General features: G+C 37.0%; 2 protein-coding genes across 2 annotated transcripts in view; both read left to right on the forward strand.

The window, feature by feature from the left end:
• The window catches only part of SGPP1 (sphingosine-1-phosphate phosphatase 1), a 43989-nt gene extending 21668 nt beyond the window's left edge, over nucleotides 1-22321 (forward strand). The window contains exons 2-3 of the mRNA XM_048854494.2: nucleotides 13474-13563; nucleotides 15480-22321. Of these exons, the coding sequence (XP_048710451.1) occupies nucleotides 13474-13563; nucleotides 15480-16031 (642 nt within the window). The 3' untranslated portion in view covers nucleotides 16032-22321. The remainder of the gene's footprint in view (nucleotides 1-13473; nucleotides 13564-15479) is intronic.
• WDR89 (WD repeat domain 89) overlaps nucleotides 1-22731 on the forward strand; it is a 109306-nt gene that overhangs the window by 20756 nt on the left and 65819 nt on the right. The gene's annotated exons all lie outside the window — the stretch shown is intronic.

Below are 22731 nucleotides of genomic sequence, written 5' to 3' on the forward strand. Positions count from 1 at the left end.
CATCCATGACAGTACTCCAGTCATGTGAGTTATCCCACCAAGTCTCTGTTATTCCATCATAATTCCTTGACTGTGCCAGGACTTCCAGTTCTCCCTGCTTGTTTCCAAGGCTTCTTGCATTTGTGTATAGGCACTTGAGATAACTCGCTGATCATCCCTCTTTCTCAGTATGAGGCAGGACCCCTGCCCTCTCGCGCGCTCCTGCTCGTGCTTCCTCCCGGTATCCCACTTCCCCACTTATCTCAGGGCTTTGGTCTCCTTCCCCTGGTGAACCTAGTTTAAAGCCCTCCTCACTAGGTTAGCCAGCCTGCTTGCGAAGATGCTCTTCCCTCTCTTAGTTAAGTGGAGCCCGTCTCTACCTAGATCTCCTCCTTCTTGGAACACCATCCCATGGTCAAAGAATCCAAAGCCTTCTCTCCGACACCACCTGCGTAGCCATTCGTTGACTTCCACGATTCGACGGTCTCTACCCAGGCCTTTTCCTTCCACGGGCAGGATGGACGAGAAGACCACTTGTGCTTCAAACTCCTTTATCCTTCTTCCCATGATGATGTAGATTTTATATTCTGCCACATACCCCTATAAAGGTCAGTTCTCAAAGTCATATCTCCTGAAATATTACGGACCTGCCTGCCTGGAGTCTTCTGCATCAGCCTAAGGGTGGTAGATGTCTGAAATTTCAAAGTCCAATCCCGGGCTGCTAGTAGGGAGAGGAGCATGCTTACTTTCTCTCCTCCAGGCCCCTCATCAAGTGGTTGGGAGGAGGGGTGATAGGGTTTCTGGTACTGTTCTGCCTGCAGTCTTGTGGCTGCTGCTATGGAGCTGTCATTCGTACCCTACTCTTTTCTTAGCTTTCTGCCCTTACCCTAGTTTCTGTTGGGGTCCTTCTCCCAAATAAATACTCCAGTTTGTCTGCTTCTCATAATTTCTGTGAGCAGCAGGAAAATGTAAATGACCTGATTCTTAGTTCTTATAAAGAAAAGGAGTACTTGTGGCACCTTAGAGACTAACAGATTTATTTAAGCATAAGCTTTCGTGAGCTGCTGCTCACTTCATCGGATGCATTCAGTGGAAAATACAGTGAGGAGATTTATATACATTAGAGAGCATGAAACAATGGGTGTTACCATACACACTGTAACCAAAGTGATCACTTAAGGTGAGCTATTACCAGCAGGAGAGTGGGGACAGGGACGGAACCTTTTGTAGTGATAATCAAGGTGGGCCATTTTCAGCAGTTGACAAGTTCTTATAGTTTCCTATTAGTGAAAACTGACATGAGTCTGGTCAACTTTTACTCTGTGGTAGCAAAGCTTAGTACAGCAGCCAAGGCATTGGGGCTTTCTGTCTAGACTTAAGAAAATAACTTTCCCTTCACATCTGAAAATTTAATTATCTCTGCAATCATAAGCTCTGTAAAAGCTGTCTGAGGGTTTAGCTAGAAGAAACTTCTGATCTTGCCATTTCTGAGGGAGGAGAATACTGTTTCCCTCAACTATTTTGGATGCTATGGCCTACTTCTGGGGGATAGAAAAAAGGGGCAAAATGTGAATTTTAATGTGATTAAATGGATTAAAATCAATTTTTTTTTAATTCTCAAACATAGAATTACTGTATACACACAACAAAACTACACTTGGAACCCTGTTCTCATGCTAGAATCCTGGCATTAGAAAGAAGGTTGAAAAAGGCCTAGCTTTTTTAACTGAGAAGGAAGGGAAAATACCTTCTTCTTCTTCTTTTTTTTTTTTAAAAGCAGAATTTCCTTTTCACCTATACAGAAAACTGGAGTCTAAGCTAAAAGAAATGGGTGTCTAGAGTCCTCTTTGGAACTCCCCTCCACGAAGGGAGGGGAATTTTCTGACCCTGGGTCATAATCTTCCAAGACCGATTGTCTACTTATGAATGTTTTCAAACAATGATTAAGTGATTAAAAACCTTGGCATTCAGTCAGAAGGGGATGAAGTTCAAGTCCGGCACTTCCAGGGAAATATTTTCTGTGTGAATCCAATCAGAAGCTTGCTAACCTGCTTTAGGGGATGCAATTAAAGCAGAATGGAAATTTCCCAATAAAAACAGGAGGCTTAATATATGATATATGAACATCTAGGGATTTGAAAAGGAAAAATCAGATCTGTAAAGTAAATATTGCCATGCCTTCTTTACCTAAGGAAACAACGATACTTTGGAGCATTTGTTTTCTGAGGTCAAATAGATAAGTCTCTGGAGAAATTGCCAGCAGTGGCCAGACATTAGTTTAAACTTTTTTGTCAGCTCTGTTATGACATTCTCATTATACCTAAAAGACAGCATACCTAGAAAATTTAAAGTTGTCATAAGAGAATTCCTCAGCCTCTCTTTTATATTGGATATATTTGTGGATACCCTGAGGTTTTTAACTGGAACTACAATGCCTATGTGCAGAAATCAGACTTCATCTTTGCTTGAGCTCATGGAAGACTGATATCCAGGTGAAACAGTTGCTAGCTTTGAAAAAATTCTTACGAGGAAAGGTGGGGAGGCTTTTTGGGGAGAGTTCTTGTCAGTGGTGGCTTGCTTAGTAGAAAATTGGTCATTACCACCATCCAGACTTTAAGAAAGATTTCAAGACTTATTTAATTAATTAAAAAAAAGTTATTTCTATACATCCAATGAAGTGGGCTGTAGCCCACGAAAGCTTATGCTGTAATAAATTTGTTAGTCTCTAAGGTGCCACAAATACTCCTGTTCTTTTTGCAGATACAGACAAACACAGCTGCTACTCTGAAACCTTAATTCAGTTTGTTCAGAAATCCAAATAAAAGATTCTGGATATAAGAAGAAGACAGTAAATAAACACTAGTCTAGTCCATCTGTGGTCTTAAATAGATTTTTCTTTGATTTATTTTCATGGATAACACTAGAAACTGTAAATAGCTACCAATGAGTTTGAACAAATGGAATTCAAAGATGAGTGAACAGGAGAATTACTATACCAGTGGCCTTTCCATGGCAGAAAATTTCTTATCTGTTAACTTTTTCTTCTAAATAGCATGTCATCTAATCTGTCATTCATTAATATAATTCCTACACGTAAAAAATGTTAGCTAAGGTTCCTTAAAGGAAATGACCACTCGCACAAACCCTTAAAACCAAAGAAATGTCAATTATGATATTTGTTTTTAGCCGACCATAACCCCTATTCATCACACTCACCACTTTCACTAACAGACTCCTCCTCTCTTTGAATACCATCTCCAACGTGTTCAATAACAGTACAAACACCTCGTTCCTCAGAATCTCACTGTACTGTGAAACCTTAATTCTGACATCTGCAACATGTAAATGTCTATTGAACATCAGTGCATTGTTGAAGTGTATGATGTGGTGTTTTATCATGGAGAAGTATGTGGTTGGAGTTAAAGTTTTGAGGTGACATTTGTGGTGACATTTTAATTTTAGCATAAGATTAGTTTTTAAAAAATAGAGGGGCCACCTCTGAAAATATTGGTTTAAATGACTTGCTCAGCATCATGTAAGAAATCTGGAGCTGGAGATGGAACACAGTTCTCTAAGTTCCTAGATCTGTAGTTCTCAAGCTCCTCCCCACAGGCTGCTTGCGACGCAATCGGCACAGAGCTGCAGCCCATGTGACATCCTCAGGGCGATACAGGTAGTACTGGATGTGGCCCACAATGGAGAAGCACTGTCCTAGACCCATGTCTTGACAACACCACTCTAAAGGGGCAAGGGGGAAAGCATAGGATCATGTAATTAAAGATTATCATTCACTGTGTGTCTCGCAGTGCCTTATAGAGGTGGAGATGCAGAGTAGCCCATTTTAAAGAAAGTATAGCCAAGTATGAAGACCTCATCTAATCTTTCTGCAAGACAGCATGGCCAAATAGATTAAATTGGTTTCTGTTGCCAGCTGTGCCAGAAGTGATCTTGGGAACCTTTCAGCTCTTCACACATTTCCTCTGTGAAAACATTTTGAATGACACTTGTGTACCTCCTGAGGTCCTGCTTAATAAGAAGAGCAGTGAAGCACACCGTTGGTTTGTGGATGTAATAAGATTTGAACTCATCATCTCCTGGATGCCAGTGCACGTTTCCATAGGGGAATTTCTCATATGCTGCTCTGGCACTTTCTTATTTAAGGAATCACATATTGAAATTACTGTAATTTTGTGGCTTTACTTTGGCATTTTTCTTTCTACTTAAGTAGAAATTGCTAATACTATGGAAAAGATCCAAGTATCAATCTGTGCCATTATTGGAAAGCTGAGGTCTCTGGGATTCCTGATGAGCTAAAATCCTAAGCATGTTCCCCAAAGACCACTGGAGTACATAAGAGCTCTGATACACATTTTACAAGTCTTAGATTTTGTATGACTCCTAGCACCTGCAATACTCCTGTACAAACAGCTACTGTGGTCTATATTGGACACAGTTCTTAAATTTATACTAAACTTATTAGACTGATATTCTTTTCACTATATAGGAAATGAAACTAATCTTGGAAGTATGCTATGTGTCTTGTGACTGCCTCCCTTTTATTATGGCTTTGTAAAACTGTAATGATTCTTCTCAAACTATAAAAGGAAGCTGCACCCTATTTTGCACAATACAGTGTTTTGCAAATATGTAGTTTAAGAAAAATGTCTTGTCCTTTATGAGTTGTGAAACAGTATACCATCTTAATCTGAGGACTTCAAAACTTTTTTTAAAGAGTTTAAAATTTTGTTTAGTTCTGGACTCTCAGATACAGTAAATACCAGTTAAAATGAAGCATGTTCTTCCTTCCCAATAAGGTAGTGTACAGAATCTTGAAAGATTTTTTCCATGCCATGTGTTCAAGAAAAGCATTGACGTTCATGCTTCAACAAAAACCTTAAAGAAATAAAGAATTAAACCTTAAAGAATTAAATTAAACCACATAAAGAGAATATCATAATTTTCCAGGCTTCCTGATGTAAAGGTCAAGGAGAATAGAATAAGTTCAGACTATTTTAGGTTTCTCCCTAACTTTGATGAATGCCAGCATATCACATTTATTTTTATTTTGAGTGGAGTTTCCAGTGCTCCTTGGATCAATGGATAATGTTTTTGTAGTGACTTGGTGTTGTCTCATTGTAGGAGTAGGATTTTATATTTGTATTAGAGGTTATAATGGGCAGTTATAATAATGGAGTATGTATTAAATGTATTAAAGTATGATTTGATTATTTTGCTAGCTATTTTTTTTTTAAATAGCAGAAAGGAATGACCCTCTGGGGCATTGGTAAAAATGCATTTGACAGACTGCTAGTGTCTGTACCGAAGTTAAGGCAGGGACAGACCAGAACAGTCCTTATGACTGATTATGGTCACCCTTTTGTTTTAAAATAAGTTATAATGTCTACTGTGGTTTTTTTATATGTATTATAAATTAGGCCCTTTAGTTAAGTATACTTTTTTTGTTTTGTTTTAAGGTTTAGTAAGTAGGAGACAGAATTTTGTATTGTGTCTATGTTAATGAAATTAAAGGAATGTTGAAGGCCCAGGCTATATTGTGAACTGTTTTAATTACAAAATTTAGTAAGGTTTAATTTACAATGCCTTTTTCGCTTAACATAAAACACTGCTGTTTGTATACTTTTAAAGGTCTTTGTAAAAGACTGTTTGTGTAAATGAAAAATGTATGCATTAAAAAAAATAAGGTGTAAAGGCCATTGTTAAAACCAAATGGTCCAAAAAAAAAAGGGGTAAAAAAATTTAACAAAACTTATTAACGCTAAAGAACCATCAACGTGTGTTCATAATTAACAAAGGGCATATTAACAACCCTGAGATAAAGGCTGGCACTCCTAAAAACAAAACAATTAATTAAATCAAAACTAAAACAGAATGACCCTTTTGGAAGTGTTTTGGAATGTTAACATTAAAAAAATAACACCAATTCTAAAGTAACCGGTCACAAACTAACACAGCAAAATCCATAAACTTTAACGAAAAAAAACCCAACAAAAACTATAAGAACCAGGTGCTTGGCCATGGGACTTTGGGTTTGTTTTGCCATAACTTTAGGAGTATTGGATCGTGACCAACAGAGCCCGGCTCCCCCCTGCAACCAATCTGGCTGGCCACTAAATTAATCCAGACTCTGGACTGGTAACTATAAACATCAACTGGCAGGAGTGTGTGTGTGTGTAACTAAAAAGCAAATGCTAACTGCTGTATTCTCAATAAATGTGGTGTATTGCCTTTTTCCCTGAAAAAGATCCCGTGTCCTTCTTATAAGCATAATATCATCTTCTGTGATCCTAAGGGTTAGCAACAAGAGCAGATGAATTGTTAAGGATCCTAGATTAATGCAGATACCTTTTAGTAAGCAAGCAAACTGGGAGAAATAGAAACTCAGCAGAGTTCTTTCTATAAATCAATAGTATTCAGTTTCCTTCCAGGCAGCTATCTTAAACAATTTGTATTTGATTGTAAACTCAGTATTGCTAACCACAAGTGATGAAAAAATCATGTAAATTCCTCCAAAATCATGAGCTTATTTTAAATCATGAGATTTTAAAAATGATTATTTTTTTGTCTTCTGGGCTTTGAGCCTTTAGGGTTTGTGTTTTCAACCTTTTTTTTTTTTTTTTTTTCCTGCAACCCTGAGAACTAGAAATATTCTCCCCTCCTCCCCTGCACACCCCCCAGTTGGAAGCTGAGCTGCTTATGCAATTTCGTTACTCCAGGAGCTGAGGCTTATATCATGACACAATTGCAGGAGTTGCTAAAATTGGAATTAATGCATTTCATGAGCTATACTCTTAAGTTTAAAAGAAGTCAAGTGTTTGAATCAGTTCTGCCACTAAAGGGAAGAGTTCAGGGTTACTGCTTTCCTAGCTGCCTTGTAGCACTACACCTCTAGCCCTATGGGCAGCTGTGGTGTGAGCTGGCAGTTATGGAGTGGGTGCTGTCCCTTCCCCACTGGCCACACACTGTGTCACAGGGAAGGGAAGAGAGTTAACTCCAGCTGCTCTCCCACATATTTCCTGCCAGACTATGGAACTCCTTGGGAGAGCAGGACAGGACCTTGAATGGCTCTGTCTGAAGCTAGGAGAGTACCTAGTGAAGGATGGCTCCCCTTCCCCAGAGAGCCATGCAGATCATAAAAAGGTGCTGGGGAGAGAACAGAAACTGAGAACCCACAATCCGTTATGTTCTCTGATCCTCTGCGGTTAGAGCAGCCTGGGATCTATGAAGTTTAGAGTTGTCAGATCTCGTTTTAGATATTATCTGGAAAGGATATTTAATTCAATTTCAGTCTCTGCCACCTCGTCCCTGTTCAGGGACCCCCTATCACAACAGCCTGCTGTGTATGGGGATAAACTCTTTTTCAGTGGGGTGGCTTCAGAGTTCTGCTTCAAGGGGTTCTATTTCCCCCTACTACTTCATTCCAAAAAAGAAAGAAGGATGACATCTAATATTATGTCTGACATCTCAACAAATTCATCTGTTGCTTCAAATTTCAGGTAGGTACCCTTTCTTCAATAATCCTTTCCAATAAGCCCGTGAATTGATTTGTGACACTTGACTTACAGAAGCTTAATTCCATGTGGCAGTTCATTTGGCTCATAGGAAGTATCTATTTCATGGTCAATGGACTTTGTTACCAATTCAGAAGGCTACCTTTCGGTCTCTCAACAGCTTCAAGCATGTTTAGCAAATGCCTATCTGAGGGGACACGGCCTTCAAGTGTGCCCCTTTCTTGATAATTGGTTGATTCAGTGGGCACACTTCCCAACAGAGAGATTCACATAGTTCTTCAGCTGTTTTCCCATATAGGTCTCACAATCAAGTGCAAGAAGTTTATTCCCACCCCTACTCAGAGGAGCAAGGTTGGACTCAGTGTTATCTAAAGTGTATTTTCCTCAAGAGAGGTTTTATACAATAAAACATTTTATTTCAAACCTCTACAGTCAGCCAAAAAAATGCTTGAGAATCTGTCTCACCTTACTAGATCACATGGCAGCGTGTCCTTAGGACTCCATATTCAAGACTCCACCTCCATCCTATTCAGAGGGCTAATGTTAATTTATCAACCAATCAGGCGCAGTATGGACTACTGGTAGAAGTACCAAAAGTGCTGCCATCTCCATGTTGGTGGACAGATCTTCAGATCTGTCAAGTTGTTCTATTCCACCCTGCCCCCTTAGATTCATTGTGACAGATGTGTCGAAGCAGGACTGAGGTGCACAGTTGGACAACCTCCAAATACAGGAGGTCTGGGGTTTTGACGTAGTCTCAGTGATATAAATAAATTAGAAATTAGAACTGTTTGTCTAGTTTGCAAGACTTTCCTACCCCTGCTTCGATGCATCACTGTTCAGGTCCTAACAGACAATCCAACTGTGATGCACTATATAAACAGCAAGGAGAGGAGGAAGCATCTGCCCCACTATGGTGGGAAGTGGTTCTTTTGTTGGCATGATGTATTTTTTTTCATTGTGTCAGCCTGATATCCCTTCATTTGCTGGGTGCTCAAAACAGTTTGGCAGATTATCTCAGCAGGAGATAGTCACCCATGAGTGGGAGGTGAAAGACTTGGTTCTGCAAGTATTTCTGAAATAGTGGGTCTCCTCAATAGACTTATTTGGCTGTTAAAATATTTTAAGGATCAAACCTGTAAAATGTGCATAAGTGCATCTGAGTTATTTATGTATCATTAAAGGGATGCTAGCAAAGATTTAATTAGTGTTTCTAGATTGCCTTTAATGTAGTCTTGCTGCAGTAGATGGTTGACTCATGGAATAGATATAGAACATTTTAAAGTGTTCTGGGACATCTCTAATTCTTAGCACTCCTTTGAATAAATATAACTTCTATTTTCCTGCACTACCACCCATTTTTTGAGTAATATGCAGACAATTAATTGTTTAACAAAGTTTGTAAAATCTTCAGACAGGAAACTATGTCCTCTTTTCAACAAAATATTGTAAGGTTCTGTACAAATATTGTGTTTTGTGAGACCCTGGAGAATAGATAACTGATTTTTCCCATTTCACAGATGAGTAAACTCAATATTGTGTAAAACACTTTCTGATCACAATCTGTGACAACTCTTTGGATCTACAAACTCAAACTCCATAAAGTGTGTATGCAAAACCCATACAGCCATATTAATTAAAGTGGTGTCTTTTTTGAAGGGTTAGTGAAATTACTGTTTAAATACTTGGCAGCAGCATAATGTGTTGTAGATTGCAGCATGCATTTTGAATGGAAATGGAGAATCTGTTATGTTTATGACTCGAAGGATGTTGCACCTGCTGGGTGTCCTCGGTCAACCCAAGCTTTTTCTTAAAATGTCAGGTGTTAATCAAGTAAAATATCATACTGTTAGCAAGTTTTTCTCATAGAATAGGTTAGCACTAGTCTCTCTCCTATCATCGCTACTTTGAAATCAGCAAAACTGATGTGAAGTACCTCTTTGGAGTGCTTTATCACAACAGCAATTTATCAGTGTTGTACCTTGTCACAGGATATTGTATTATAAATAAGTTTCCTAGATCGTAGGAGATCTCCAATGCCACTAAGGATTTGTCATCTTGGATGCATCCTGTTTACCAGTTCCTTGATAACAATTGAATATTAAATACTATTTTTGATTTTAGCAACTCTTAACGTCAAATGAATGTTTACTTGTATTGAATTGTGGAACACTTCTCATGAAGGTATAATTTTTCCAAAAGTACGAACTGAACGAGGAGAGGTCCAGTTATGGGCATAATTTTTGCAGTGTCCAAACTGAAATTTTGAAATGTTCTAAAACCATATTCCATTTCATATATTCAGTTTAAATTGAGTTTGCTTATTTACAGTATACAGTAGAACTTCCGAGTTATGAACACCTTGGGAAAGGAGGTTGTTCGTAACTCTGAACCAAATGTTATGGTGGTTCTTTCAAAAGTTTGCAACTGAACATTGACTTAATACAGCTTTGCAGAACTAGGCAGAAGAAAAATGCTGCTTTCCCTTTATTTTTTAGTAGTTTTCATTTAACACAGTACTGTACTGTGTTTGGGGTTTTTTTTTTTTTTTTTTTGGTCTCTTCTGCTGCCTGATTGCATACTTCTGGTTTCAAATGAGGTGTGTGGTTCATACTGAGGTTCCGCTGTAGCTTTTTTAAAGCAGTGATGCCTTCTCTAAAGTACCTCTATTTTTAACAGACACACACACAACCCCATGAAGCACTGGCTTAAACTCAAGGATCTGTTGTACGGTCAGCCTTATCTGCTGACTTTGCTGATTAAAATAAATGTTCACCATTTTTGTTAGTCCTTTCCATTAACTTTGATGGGCTTTGGATCCAGTTTTGGGGGGGAGATTCTGTTCTGGCTCATGCATCAGCAGAATTGCTAACTTAGTTTCGATTGCAACATTTTAAATTGTTAATGTGTGAACTTGGAAAGAACCTAGCCAGAGTTTCACTTCCCCAGATAAGCTGAGAAGTTAAAATTAAAAAAACAAAACAAAAAAAAACGTTTTTACTAGTAAACTGAGCAGAGTTGATCTGGAACTGTCAAATAAATATGGAACCACACTTTAAAAAAAAAAGTCACTTTTCAGAGAAGAAGCATGCTATATCCATAGTCAATTATTTTATGCTTCTGCCTTGCATAGTTAGTTGCTGTTGGGGAGAAAAAAAGTTTGATTCAATTTCAGGTACAAATGTTGGTCTGTTGTAACAAAATAAGCAATGGGTGTTGGTACTGTAGCTGATATAACTTTGTCATTTTGCGGATAGATTTTGGAAGATGAGTGATTTTTTCTGTACCTCCTAGAAGAGAGCCAGTAATTAAAAATACAGTCTAAACTTCGTCTGTGCATGACCAGTATAGGTTATGTTATGGTTCTTTAGAAAATAAGGCTTTTCTTCTTTCTATTGTTACTTTCCACAAACAAAAAGTATTGTATGATCAGGTGAAAGATTCTAGCAAGAATTACTTGTAAAAATCTAGGCAGTATTACTACAGGAGAGGAGTAGCTGTTACTGGAGAGTAATGTTATGATATAATGACAGTAATAACAATTTAAACATTTATATTATGGTGGCAAACCAGGTCACGGTCCCATTGTGCTAGGCACAGTATGAACACGCAGAAAATGACAAAAAGCTTGCAGTCTAACAAATAAGAGAATAAGGCCTTGTCTACACTACAAAGTTTTGTCGGCAAAAGTTGCCTTTTGCTGACAAAACAGGAGGTGTACACACTACAAAGCTACTTTTGGTGGAAAAACTCTGCTGTTTTGTCGACAAAACCACCTCGACGAGAGGCATAAAGCTTTTTGCGACAAAGTCAAAGCGACAAAGTGTCAGTATAGACACTGCTGTTTGTTTTGTCGACATGACAGGCTTCCACCAGTATCTCTCAATGCCTGCGGTGATATCCCTGCTCACTGTTTTGATCTCTGCTGCCCTGCATGTATGCACCCCTCCCCTGTCAAAGCTCATGGAAGTATCTGACAGCTGAGTGTGCTGCTCAGTTTGGGGAACAAAGAGCAACTCATTAACCACATCATGCTCCTGTTCTGCCCTGCATTACGAAGAGTGGCAGGCAAACTGCTGCTGGCAGCGGAGGGAAGACATTCCTCAGCATGAAGAGCTCACAGAACTGCTCAGGATACTGCTCTGGGCAGCTGAGGAGGCTGTTGGAGCACGTGGAGGGACTCACAGAACCGCAGGCAGGCAGGCAGAGTAGGTTGCTTCAGGAGAGACTGCTGTGCCGAGCAGAGCCTGGGGCTGACATGGCCTCAGAATAGGTCGGTCAGCCTGCTGTCTCCCCTGTCCCAGACACACCACTGTCCTCTCCCTCCCCCACGCCCCCCCTTCAGTTGAAAAGCGGCTGACAATCTACTAGGATGCCCCTAGAACGATGGCATTGAGAAGCCTGCATCATGTGATGCTGTATCTGCCCCATGAGGCATTGCAAACCCTTCCCAAAGCACCCTACGGCCAGTTGCACAGTGGCATAGCTACTCTAGCGCACTGCTCTCTGTGTTGATGGAAGAGCTGCTAGTGTGGATGCACTTTACCAACACAATGAGCTAGTGTGGACATGCAACAGCGGTTTTAATTAAAAAGGCATAACTTTTGCCGGCAAAACTTTGTAGTATAGACAAAGGCTAAGTGGACAGTCAAAGGAAAAAAATAACCAACTGCCTAGCTTGATTATGAGAGAGACCAAAAGCAAAAAGTAATTAGACTTGAATATTAAAATCTGATGCAAACTTCCAAAACAAAGTTGATTGGGTCTGATGGTAATACTATGTAAATAGTACCCAAAATGTTTTAAACTCTGTCTCTACTGTCAAGAACCCACATCCTTACTCAGAGCCGTCCCTTGGGTAGGGTGAATCAGGGCGACCACTCTGAGCCCTGCGCTTTGGGGGGCCCAGCAGGCCAGTGCGATTGGCCAGCATGGTCGGTCCCGGAAGAGACTAATTGGTCACTTCCACTCCGGGCCTTGCACCTCCCCCTAGGGATGGCCCTCGTCCTTACTGTTACATTATTATAATTTTATTACATATCTTCATAATGTTATAATTTTGTATGATGCTTAATTGATCAAAAATATATGGTCCTGCCCAACAGGGCCTCTACAGTGAATAGAATAGAAAAGCAGACCGAGGAAGAGGGTAGGAAAGAGAGACCAGGGTTAAAATAAATGGATCCATAGAGTAAGGAAGTGATGTAAGCTCTGACACTTAAGTAAAAACTGAGCCTAAACAGTAAACAGCACCAGCGTCTAAAGCCCTGATGCAGCAAAGCACGTAAGCGTGTGTGCGACTTTAGAACTACATAGATGCTTAAAGTTAAGCATGTGATTTAGTTCTATTGACTTTATTAAAGTTGCACACACGCTTAAGTGCTTTGCTGGATCAGGACCGAACTTGTTAGTGGAAAGTAAAAGTTTTTGAAGTTGGCTTTAAAAGAAAAGTTGAGGGCATTTGAGACCTGATTCAAAGGCCATTGAAATCAGTGGAAGCAAGTTTCTTGGGATTTGGGGAGTGGGGAATTATCACCGGAGTGAAAGTCAATTGACAGGAGTTGAGTTGAAGGAGAGGAAGAACAGACTCACTCAAGACGCTTGGAGAGAAAGGGAATGAGGGAGAGATTGTATTGGTAAGGAAACAAACAAGTGAGGCTTTCTTTATGGTAGGGAAAATCGTATGCAATGATTTTGTAGCACCAACATGCTGGAACTCCTTTTTATGGAGATTTAATACATCCTGGAAGCAAGTAATGTTTCTGTAAATCAGAGAGCAATGTTCCACTCCCCTCCGTCTGGGCTGTAGGCTTTAGCTAACTTTATTAGAACTGTTTTGTGTACAGTTTAAAATGGTATTTGAAATATGAGATCTGAGTGTGGTGTAGCTATTCATTGCTAAATCATTTTCATGGAGTATATACTTATGGCTTATGATTCTAATACACTCTTTTTTTTTTTCCAGTATCCCCTTATGTATGGTCTGATTCTTGTGATCTGTTGGTGTTCTCTGGTTTGTTTTAGTCGAATTTACATGGGAATGCACTCAATTTTGGTAAGAGAAACACCACACATGAAATCTGTTACTTTACATAATGATGACACCATATAACTGCTTTTATATGCCTCTGTAATATTCAGATATTTAAACTACAGTAAGGTATCTTGTGCATTGTGGTAATCTGAGGGGCTTTTTTTCAGTATATGTTACTGTATGTGGATCCAGTACTCTATTGTTAAATTGAAATGAAATAAATTGTTTATCATAATATAATTGATTAGAAAATAGAAAAACTATACGGTCTACAAAAATTTTACCTAGTAACTTTATAAGTGTACAGAAAAGGCAGCTGTCCAGAACCCTAGATGCTTTTGACATAATTTTTAAAAATAATTAACTAAAACTAGCAAAATATGTGCCCTTATTAAGAGGTAATAGTTTATTGCTGATTAGATTTGTAACTAAAAACATTTTCACCACACATACTTAAAAACAAAATAAATCGTATAAAGCATTTTTCACATAGTAAGACTGTCTGAAGGACCAATATTATGGTTAAAAATTCTGTATCAAGCTTATTAACTTATATAAATTAGTTACACAATTAAAATTAATTGCCATTCCTGTTTGCAGTTTCAGTGCAGAAGTCAAGGACTAATAGGCAAAGGGACAAAATTGCCCTCTTCCTCTCTGATAGTTCATTCAGAGAAGGGTTGAAGTACTTTGTTAGGGCATGAGGAAAGCTTTTCATGCTCATTCAGCTTTCACTTGATGCTTTTGCAAAGTGCCAAGGTGACAAGTTAAATCTTATTTAAGGGAAGAAGACTTTCACGCTACAGCAACACTGGGAAGAGAGTGTACTTGGTCAGTAGTTTTGTGTTTCCTTGATATTCTGGAAAATATCTGCATGGTCAAAGGGCTTCTCTCTCTCCCAGCTCCACTGCTGCTTTTCTTCTTGCTACAGTGAAGTCATAATCCTATTTTTGTGACATGCCTTTGTATGGATTAGACTAATACTATGCTGCTTCTGCTTTTGTGTTAACAGTAATGCAGCATGATGATAGCTTTATAGGACCAAAAACGACACACATTGATGAAGTAACCCTTTTTCAAACACACAACTTTGGTAATTCACAAATGTGGTAAACACATTATGAAACGCATCTGGCAGGTCAATTTGTTTCTTAGTCATGATATATTAAAAATTACCCAAGTAGGGCAGTCTCCTTTTTAAAAAAAATTATAAAATACTTTATGGAAGTTTTAAAAAAATAAAGCATGTTCAGTACAAGTATAACAATATGTTTGGGACACTGCGGAATCATTTGAATAACAAACTAGTATTCAAATGAATGGATTTTTCCTAACATATATTCCAGCTGTGTACCTCTACATACTGTAAAGAGTAGAGATACCAGTACTTTGTTGTTGCAATCCCAGAGGGTACTTGCTAAGGAATTCTGTTGTAGGCCTAGTGGCCATTAGTAATATCTAACTGTGACACTATCTGCTAGATTTTTTAAAGTTACCAAACTTTGTTGCTGTTTATCCCATTCCTACCTGGCAATCTTTCACAGTGGGTTTTACCTTTGTCTTATTCTTAGGAGTGCAGATACCAGAACTTGGCAGCTTCAGATGAGGCTTAGGACCACTTACCACCCAGAAACCATCTCTGTTGAATCTTAGGCTCTTTGTACATTGCATTAGAAAAGGAGCAAGTACAATTCCTTCCCCTACTATTAGAACAAAACTAGATACATTGTGAAAGGTAAAACATAAGAAAAAGGAGATTTCAAACATGTGGAAACCTCTCTACCTACAAAGCAACTAAACTATTCTCCATGCTAATGTAAATTACAATCTGAAATGAATTATTGAAATAATTATTTCAAAGTTGGATATGAAATTCTTTATTTTTACTAGGATTTCTATCATACTAAATGATTGTATCTTTTATCTCCTCTCAACAGGATGTTATTGCTGGATTTCTGTATGCTATTCTCATCTTGGTTGTCTTCCATCCAGCTGTGGACCTGATTGATAACTTCAATTTAACTTTCAAGCATGCACCGCTAATTATCATCAGTCTTCATTTAGCCTTGGGGGTTTTCTCTTTCACTCTTGACACCTGGAGCACATCACGAGGAGATACAGCTCAGATTCTGGGTTGCGGTGCTGGAGTTGCTTGTGGATCTCATTTTAATTACATGTTGGGTCTAATGCAAGATCCTTCCCCAGATACATTGCCTTTAATTCCTCCCTCCATCACTGTGACTTTATTTGGAAAAGCCATATTGCGGTTATTGATTGGAGTAGTACTACTGTTGTTAACAAGAATAGTGATGAAGAAAATCACCATCCCACTGGCCTGTAAAATGTTCTCTATACCGTGTGATGATATACGACAAGCAAGGCAGCTCATGGAGGTTGAACTTCCCTATCGCTATATTACATATGGAATGGTTGGGTTTTCCCTCATGTTTTTGGTTCCTTGCCTGTTTCTTTTTATTGGTCTTTCTTGAGGTAGACTTATTAACTTGACAAGGGAAGAAGGGAGGTAGTTGCCTAATGTAAGAAAAGGTGCACTGGTTTGCTATTGGCAGACTTGTGAGCTGTGCTTTAGCAGGGACTTTAACAGCAATACATGACAGGTACTGCATTTAAAGGAAATTGCACATCTTAGGTATAGTGTCAGGCCAAAAGCCAAGAATTGCTCTCCTGAGAAGTGCTATACTCTATAAATGCCATGTCTATTCTTAATGCTGTAATGATGTGTGTGTATACATTCAGTACATATATATGTGTGTATACACGTATGTAGTGAAACATACATCACACTGAACCTGTATACTTCGGCATATTGACAAAGGTGTCTGACAACTGATCAGAAAGTTCCATTTGTGTTCAGTTTAAGTCATTTCATAATAACTTACGAGTTATTGAACAACAAACAGCTATAATGGAATAGCTTACATGTTTTTCTCCATTCTTCCCCAACCTCAGTTGTTTATATAGATGGCGTTTCTAATGGACCAAACTTGCAATGAAATCAGTCTTAAAAACTGAAGTTATTTCCTTCAATCCCTTCCACAAAATAAAATGTCTAGGCTGACGTTGGTTTTAGGAATAAATAAAACTGTTAGATTCAGGTACTGTATTTTATGGCTTAATAATTGTGCCTTTCTGTTGCTAAATTAAAAAATGCCATATACTGTGATGTAAAAATATGACAGCTAATTTTATTTTAAGTCATACATAATTAGGCAGATATTTTTAAATGTAGCTGTCCACATATTAGAATGGTTAATTTTAACTATACTGATCACAATTTAGCCTATATTTAAAATTATATAGATGGAATGAGCTGAACAGTGAATCACTAAGCTCAACAGGTTGTGAATGGACAATAATTCCCTTTTGTAGGTATTTTTTATGTGCATTGTCAGTTACCGGTAGAGGATATATTTTTCTGCAAATTGTCTTAACAGTTTATATACTGGACAAGTGTGTCCAATAGTAAGAAATAAATTATAAACAATAACAATGCACACCCTAGATATCCATGGCCTCGTTTGTTTTGTTATTCCAAACTGATTTTAAAAGGGCCACTATTTTTAGAGGTGTACTTAAAAATCCTCTTATCTTGGCTTTAGAAAAAGTATATAAATTTTTATGCACAAATTGCATATATTGTAGTTCAAGATGTCTTATCACTTTTACCCATACCTAGACAAAATATATAAAGGTCAAAGCAAATTTCATTGTGATCATTCTATAATAAATTAAACTAAGTGTTTGAAGCAAAGACAACAGCATTGTGAATGCATAAACTATTTGTGCATAACGGGGTTGTTTTGAATGGCTTTTAACAGTAATGCACTTTTCAGCTTTATAGCGGCCTCTTTTCTGCTGATAAGTAAGATGCAATCCTTGGAATATCTAATTTAACATGAACCTGTGATTTGAATTTCATTTTGTCCATATGATTGTTTAGGTTCACATGTTGCCTAAGCGATATGTCAGGAGTTGTTATTGCAATGTTGCAGTATTCTGACAAGACAACTTGTGTTGTGTATCCATATTATATGTTCAGGAAGAACCTTAACTTGATTAAAAGCTTTCTGTTCTAGCTTAGCTATTCACTTTAACATATAGTTTTGTAGAGGATAACTTGGAATTGGAACTTTTTGATTTGGAGATATGAACTCCACACTCTATTAATAATATGTATGTTAACAACACTTAGTAAAGGCACTGACTGACTTCCTATCTCTTTCTTATTAGACCAGTCAGTAGATCATTTTATGGTACGCTGACATCTGAAGTTGTGAAAATTGAACTTTTCAGGTGTGCATTTAGAAGGCACTGTTGGTTATGAATGTATTCCACCGATTTCAGTGTGTGAAACCACCAACTTTTTTTTAACAGTTGAAGAGGTGTTTAGCTTGCAAAAAAAACTTGGTTAGCTTGTTTCCGTACTTATTTGTCTATTTATGATTTTCTGTCTATTCCTTTATTACAGTGTTGTGGGGTTAATGTGCAGTAGAAGTTAAATCCCATTTCCAAGGTGTTGAGAGAGGGGATTTGGTACTGGTATGGTTCTGGATTTATACTTAGATGTTCTGAGCAAGTAACTCGGGAGAATATATAAAAAGGCATTCTCCTTTAAAGCCCTGCACAGATAATTTGTAGCTAATGTAATATTAAATTGGCCCTGCCAGAGGTAGAAATAATATTTGTAGAATGGTTTCTTTTCTTTAAATAGCCTGGCTTTACTCTTCTAGTGAAGAATGTTTAAATAGTAGTAGAAAGGGGCAGTTACACAAGAACTGATTATTCCAAGTAAAAAATTGCACTCGTGGTTTATAGGAACTTGAAATTGAAAGCATGGGATTGTTCTTAAGGCTGAGTTTATAGTTGTACTGCACTGTTATACCATAAATGCAAAAGAAATCTCTGTTGCTGAGAGAGCTCATTGTGTAGTAGATACAAAATCACATGCAGTCATGGTTTCCAGAAGACTAGGAAAAATTGTATTGTAGCTTATTCTACTGTTACTCTATATATTTTGATATTTTGTACATTGCATTTGGTAGTTTTAAAATGTCATTTCTCATGCGCAGAGTAGTTTATTCTACAGGAAAAAGGTACATCCAAATGTCAATTTATATAGCACTTTTACAATCCTGTCCTTAGATCATTGCTGCTTACTCGAGTTTCCATGAAAATGGAATATTAAAACCTTTCTTTCATGTTTCATAAGGGGGTTGGATCATGTGGGTAGTGTAACAGAAGATGCCATGCAATACAGAAAGCAGTATGGGGCAGGGAAAAGAGGTAGAAATGCAAACGTTTAACAGAGTTGAACTTTAAAGAAAGTTCATATGAACATTTGATTGAAAGTCTAATTTTGTTTTGTGGTTATATTTTCTAAATTGATTCTTCCAAATCTGTAATTAACACTTGACAAGTGATATAACTTGAATATTTTCATTGGCCTAAACAGATATTCTATCCCTTTATCATTGGAGTTGAGCATGAAAAACAAAGACTTATAGTTGGAACATCAGCTTGTACCAAAATTAAAAAAATTATATATGCTTTAAAATGATGGTGGGTAGCAGTCTTTTCAGAGTGGGAATACACATGAAAGAATTTGAGGAACTTTTATGAGGTAGTGTGAGAATTTAATTATTCAAATATAACTGTGCTAGAGAACTTTCTCAATTCTAGATACTATTTCAACTTTTAGGAATATGCTGTTTCTTTAAAGAAGTAGGTCTACATCCTTTACTAAAAGATATTAGAATACTACATTTGAGTTGGGTTTTTTTGGTTACTATATGCAATTTAAATACAACTGAAAATAATGTTAATATAGGGCCTAATTTAGCAAAGAATTTTGCACAAGGCCAAAGAGGCTCTAAAATATTGACTTATATGTCTGCCTTAAGTATGGAAGCAAGATGAATTTTTTTTCTGACCTGGCACTTAAATAAGACTAATATATGTATTACACTGTCTTTAAAAAAGGAACCCAATCTATTACTTTTTCATGTTTACAGTATAACTGCCACTTTTGCCTGCTAAACTTACGTTGATGTTGAGCTGGTTTATTTTATGCAGTCATGCACAAGGCTCTTAAGTGTTTGATCACATTTGTCTTATTACTTAACTTGCTAATAACATTTTTTTAAAAAGTATTTTAAAGGTAAATTGGCAAACCAAAAATAACTTTTGCTTTGTTTTAAGTTTACTTGGACTTTTCCTTTTAGGTACAGCTTTTTCTGAAAGCTATAAAGATGTATTTTAAACATCACATCTCTAAATATACTTTTTTTTTAAACCACAACAGTGTTAATTGTCCAGATTTTAAAAGTTGTCATTTTTTTCTTTTTTGCTGTTACATTTTAAATTTGCTTCTGTGTTTTTGTTACTTATTTCCTGGTTTTGTGTCCCAGCGAGGGTCCTATACTATTTGTAAGCAAATGCAAACATTCTATTACCTATGTAAAGATTTTGTCATTTTGAACTTGTAAATATTTAAGGGCTGTTTGTGGCTCAAGTTATGAGAACAAGTCATGCATGCTGTAAGTAAATTCATCTGTTGTGCTAAAAGTGGTTTTATCTCAGTATTTGCTTTCTAAATACGAAAGACAGGCAAGATTTTTAATGCAAATATTTTAAAGTATTAGTAATCAGAACATGGGAGGACATAGATGCCCAGCTCCCATTAACTTTGTTGGGAGTTTTAAATCCAAGCCCTTGCGTCCTGAGCGGAAAATTTACCTTTAAAGGCTTGACGCTGCTGTAGTATGCAGACATGCATCATTGTGCATGTGGAGTAGCTAACCTTATAAGATACAAAAATAACATACTCATTTTTGAGAACTGGGTGATTACTCTTTATAGAATAACATATAGGACTCAGTCCAATTTCACAGCTGTCTCTTTTTTTCATTTTAATTGTTTTCTTTACCTGGTACTAGTACTACATTTGCAAAAGTGCATTAAAGCATTCCCCTTTGTATTATAATTATGATGATGAGGGACAAGATCCCAGAGTAATACATAAAGCAGGAGAATTAATATACTGGGAAACTTCAACATGTCAAGGTCTATGCACTCTATTCAGTTCTTTTAATGGTAGAGTGTTTTGCCTTGTGAGCTTCACTGAAATATTTTAGAGTGACTTTGAGGCAATTGAAAGAAAATTGGTCTTTCTTACGGCCTTGCATTCCTGTCAGGAAGGCTCCTTGAATGATTTGCATCACTTCTTTATTCAGAAACAGCTGACAAAAGCTTAATTGGTCACTGCATTTTTGGCATAAATAGCTGATCTTGTTCAGAATTTACTCTGGATGTATTTATCATTATATAATTTCAGATAATTTGCATTTGTTAACTTTATACAGTGCTTCCTTCTGAATGAAAAGGAATAAAAACACCTTAACTTGGAAAATAACATCAGATTAGGCAAAGTAGCACTTAGTACTGGTGAATAATTGTCTTTAAATTGCAAATATGACATGCTAGAGCCAATTCCAAGCTGGAAACTATTTTGGAAATTTGCAGCTACTGACCAATGAAGACTGGTTTTATAAAACAATCATTCAGTGATAATGGTTACAAAATATAAATTTGGCTCTTTAAGTAGCCATTGTAAAATTTCATAGGTGTACTGGTCGGCCACCAGTAACACGGAAGAATTTAAAACACACACATTGGGATTTGAAAACTTTTCTTTGGTACATTCAGTTTTGATCCGGAAATAAACTAGATGTGGGTGGGAGAACTCACCAAAACAAATTGATAGCAAATTTGTGTTTACAGTATATAGGCAGCCTAATTAATAGTTACTTCTTGCAAGATCCATGAAGAACAGAACATATTTAAAATTTAAATGGGAAAACTTACTTTAAAGCTATTTATTTTTCATTGCAAATAAGGGCTTTATTAAGTTAGAGGGGTTTAGTAGTACTAGATTTTTCTGTTATTTAATTTTATAGTTACTTTTCTTTTGGTTTTGAAAGTCTCATGAATGTCAAGGTTAGTATTACTGAAATAGATGCCAGGTTTCATTACTTCATTCAAATTGCCCCAAAACAGCTTAACTGAAATTAGGTAACTTTGAGAAACAAAGAAGCCCAAGCCCAAAACAAAACAATAAAACCCACCACCTTGTAAACAAAAACACAACCAAACAAAAAACCTCTAAAGAATAAAAACTCATAGGCATATTTTGGACCAAATTTTGGTGTACGTGAATGTGATGTCAGAATTTGGCCTATACTTGAGTTTATGGGATCTGTAGTATACTGCAGCTGAAATAGGAATTTCACAGAATAAGATACATATAGGAGTGTAATCATTTATCTGTTGTTTTCTCCCATTAATGTTGTGGTGTTCATTAATGAAAGCAAATATTCAATATAAAATATTTTATAGACTTTCTTCATTTTGTGAGGCTGCCAGCAAACTCTTTCAGTAAATAATAATATATTTTTAAACTGTTGCCAGCCTCTCAACATCTTGGAGAGAACTAAAAAAAGCAAAGAAACCCAAACTTGCTAGCACAAGTCCTGAATTATTTGCAAGATCACATAATGGTTACTGTATGATAGTGTACAACCTGACATTTAAAGATAAAAATAACTGTTCCGGTATTTCTTACATTATGGTTAATGCTTTTGCACTCATTGTATACTCTCCACAGTTGTCAGAATTAAAATTTAATCTTTAACTGATAACGGAAACAATATTTGTAACTCCATCTGCAATGATTGGATAATAAATTACTGTTGGAATCAAATGTTTGGTCATTTCTGCTTCCCATTAGAAGGGATATGTGGTTGGATGCCTAATGTTAGGGTAAATTGTTGGCTTGAGAAAACCTACATATATTTAGCTCTTCATATAGTAAAAGTCATTAGGATGACATTAATGTGTGGCATTTTCACATTTAACTTTTGAATCCTTCTGAAAACAACACGTTGACAAGATTTTTACTGTCTGATACAGTTATGTGGCATTTTGTCAGTGTCTCATACCCTAAATGGGAAGCCAAATCATTGATCAAATCAGATAAAATATTTTATTGCTGAGAACTATAGGTCCTATCTTCTTTACCACCTTCCCCATTCCTTACCCTTTCTTGTTCACAGAAGCATGCTCCTGCTCCACAGTATCTGATAGAAATTTGCTTTCTAGAAAATGAATCAA

This window comes from Caretta caretta, chromosome 6 (genome assembly GCF_965140235.1).
Source record: "Caretta caretta isolate rCarCar2 chromosome 6, rCarCar1.hap1, whole genome shotgun sequence".
NCBI lineage: Eukaryota > Metazoa > Chordata > Testudines > Cheloniidae > Caretta > Caretta caretta.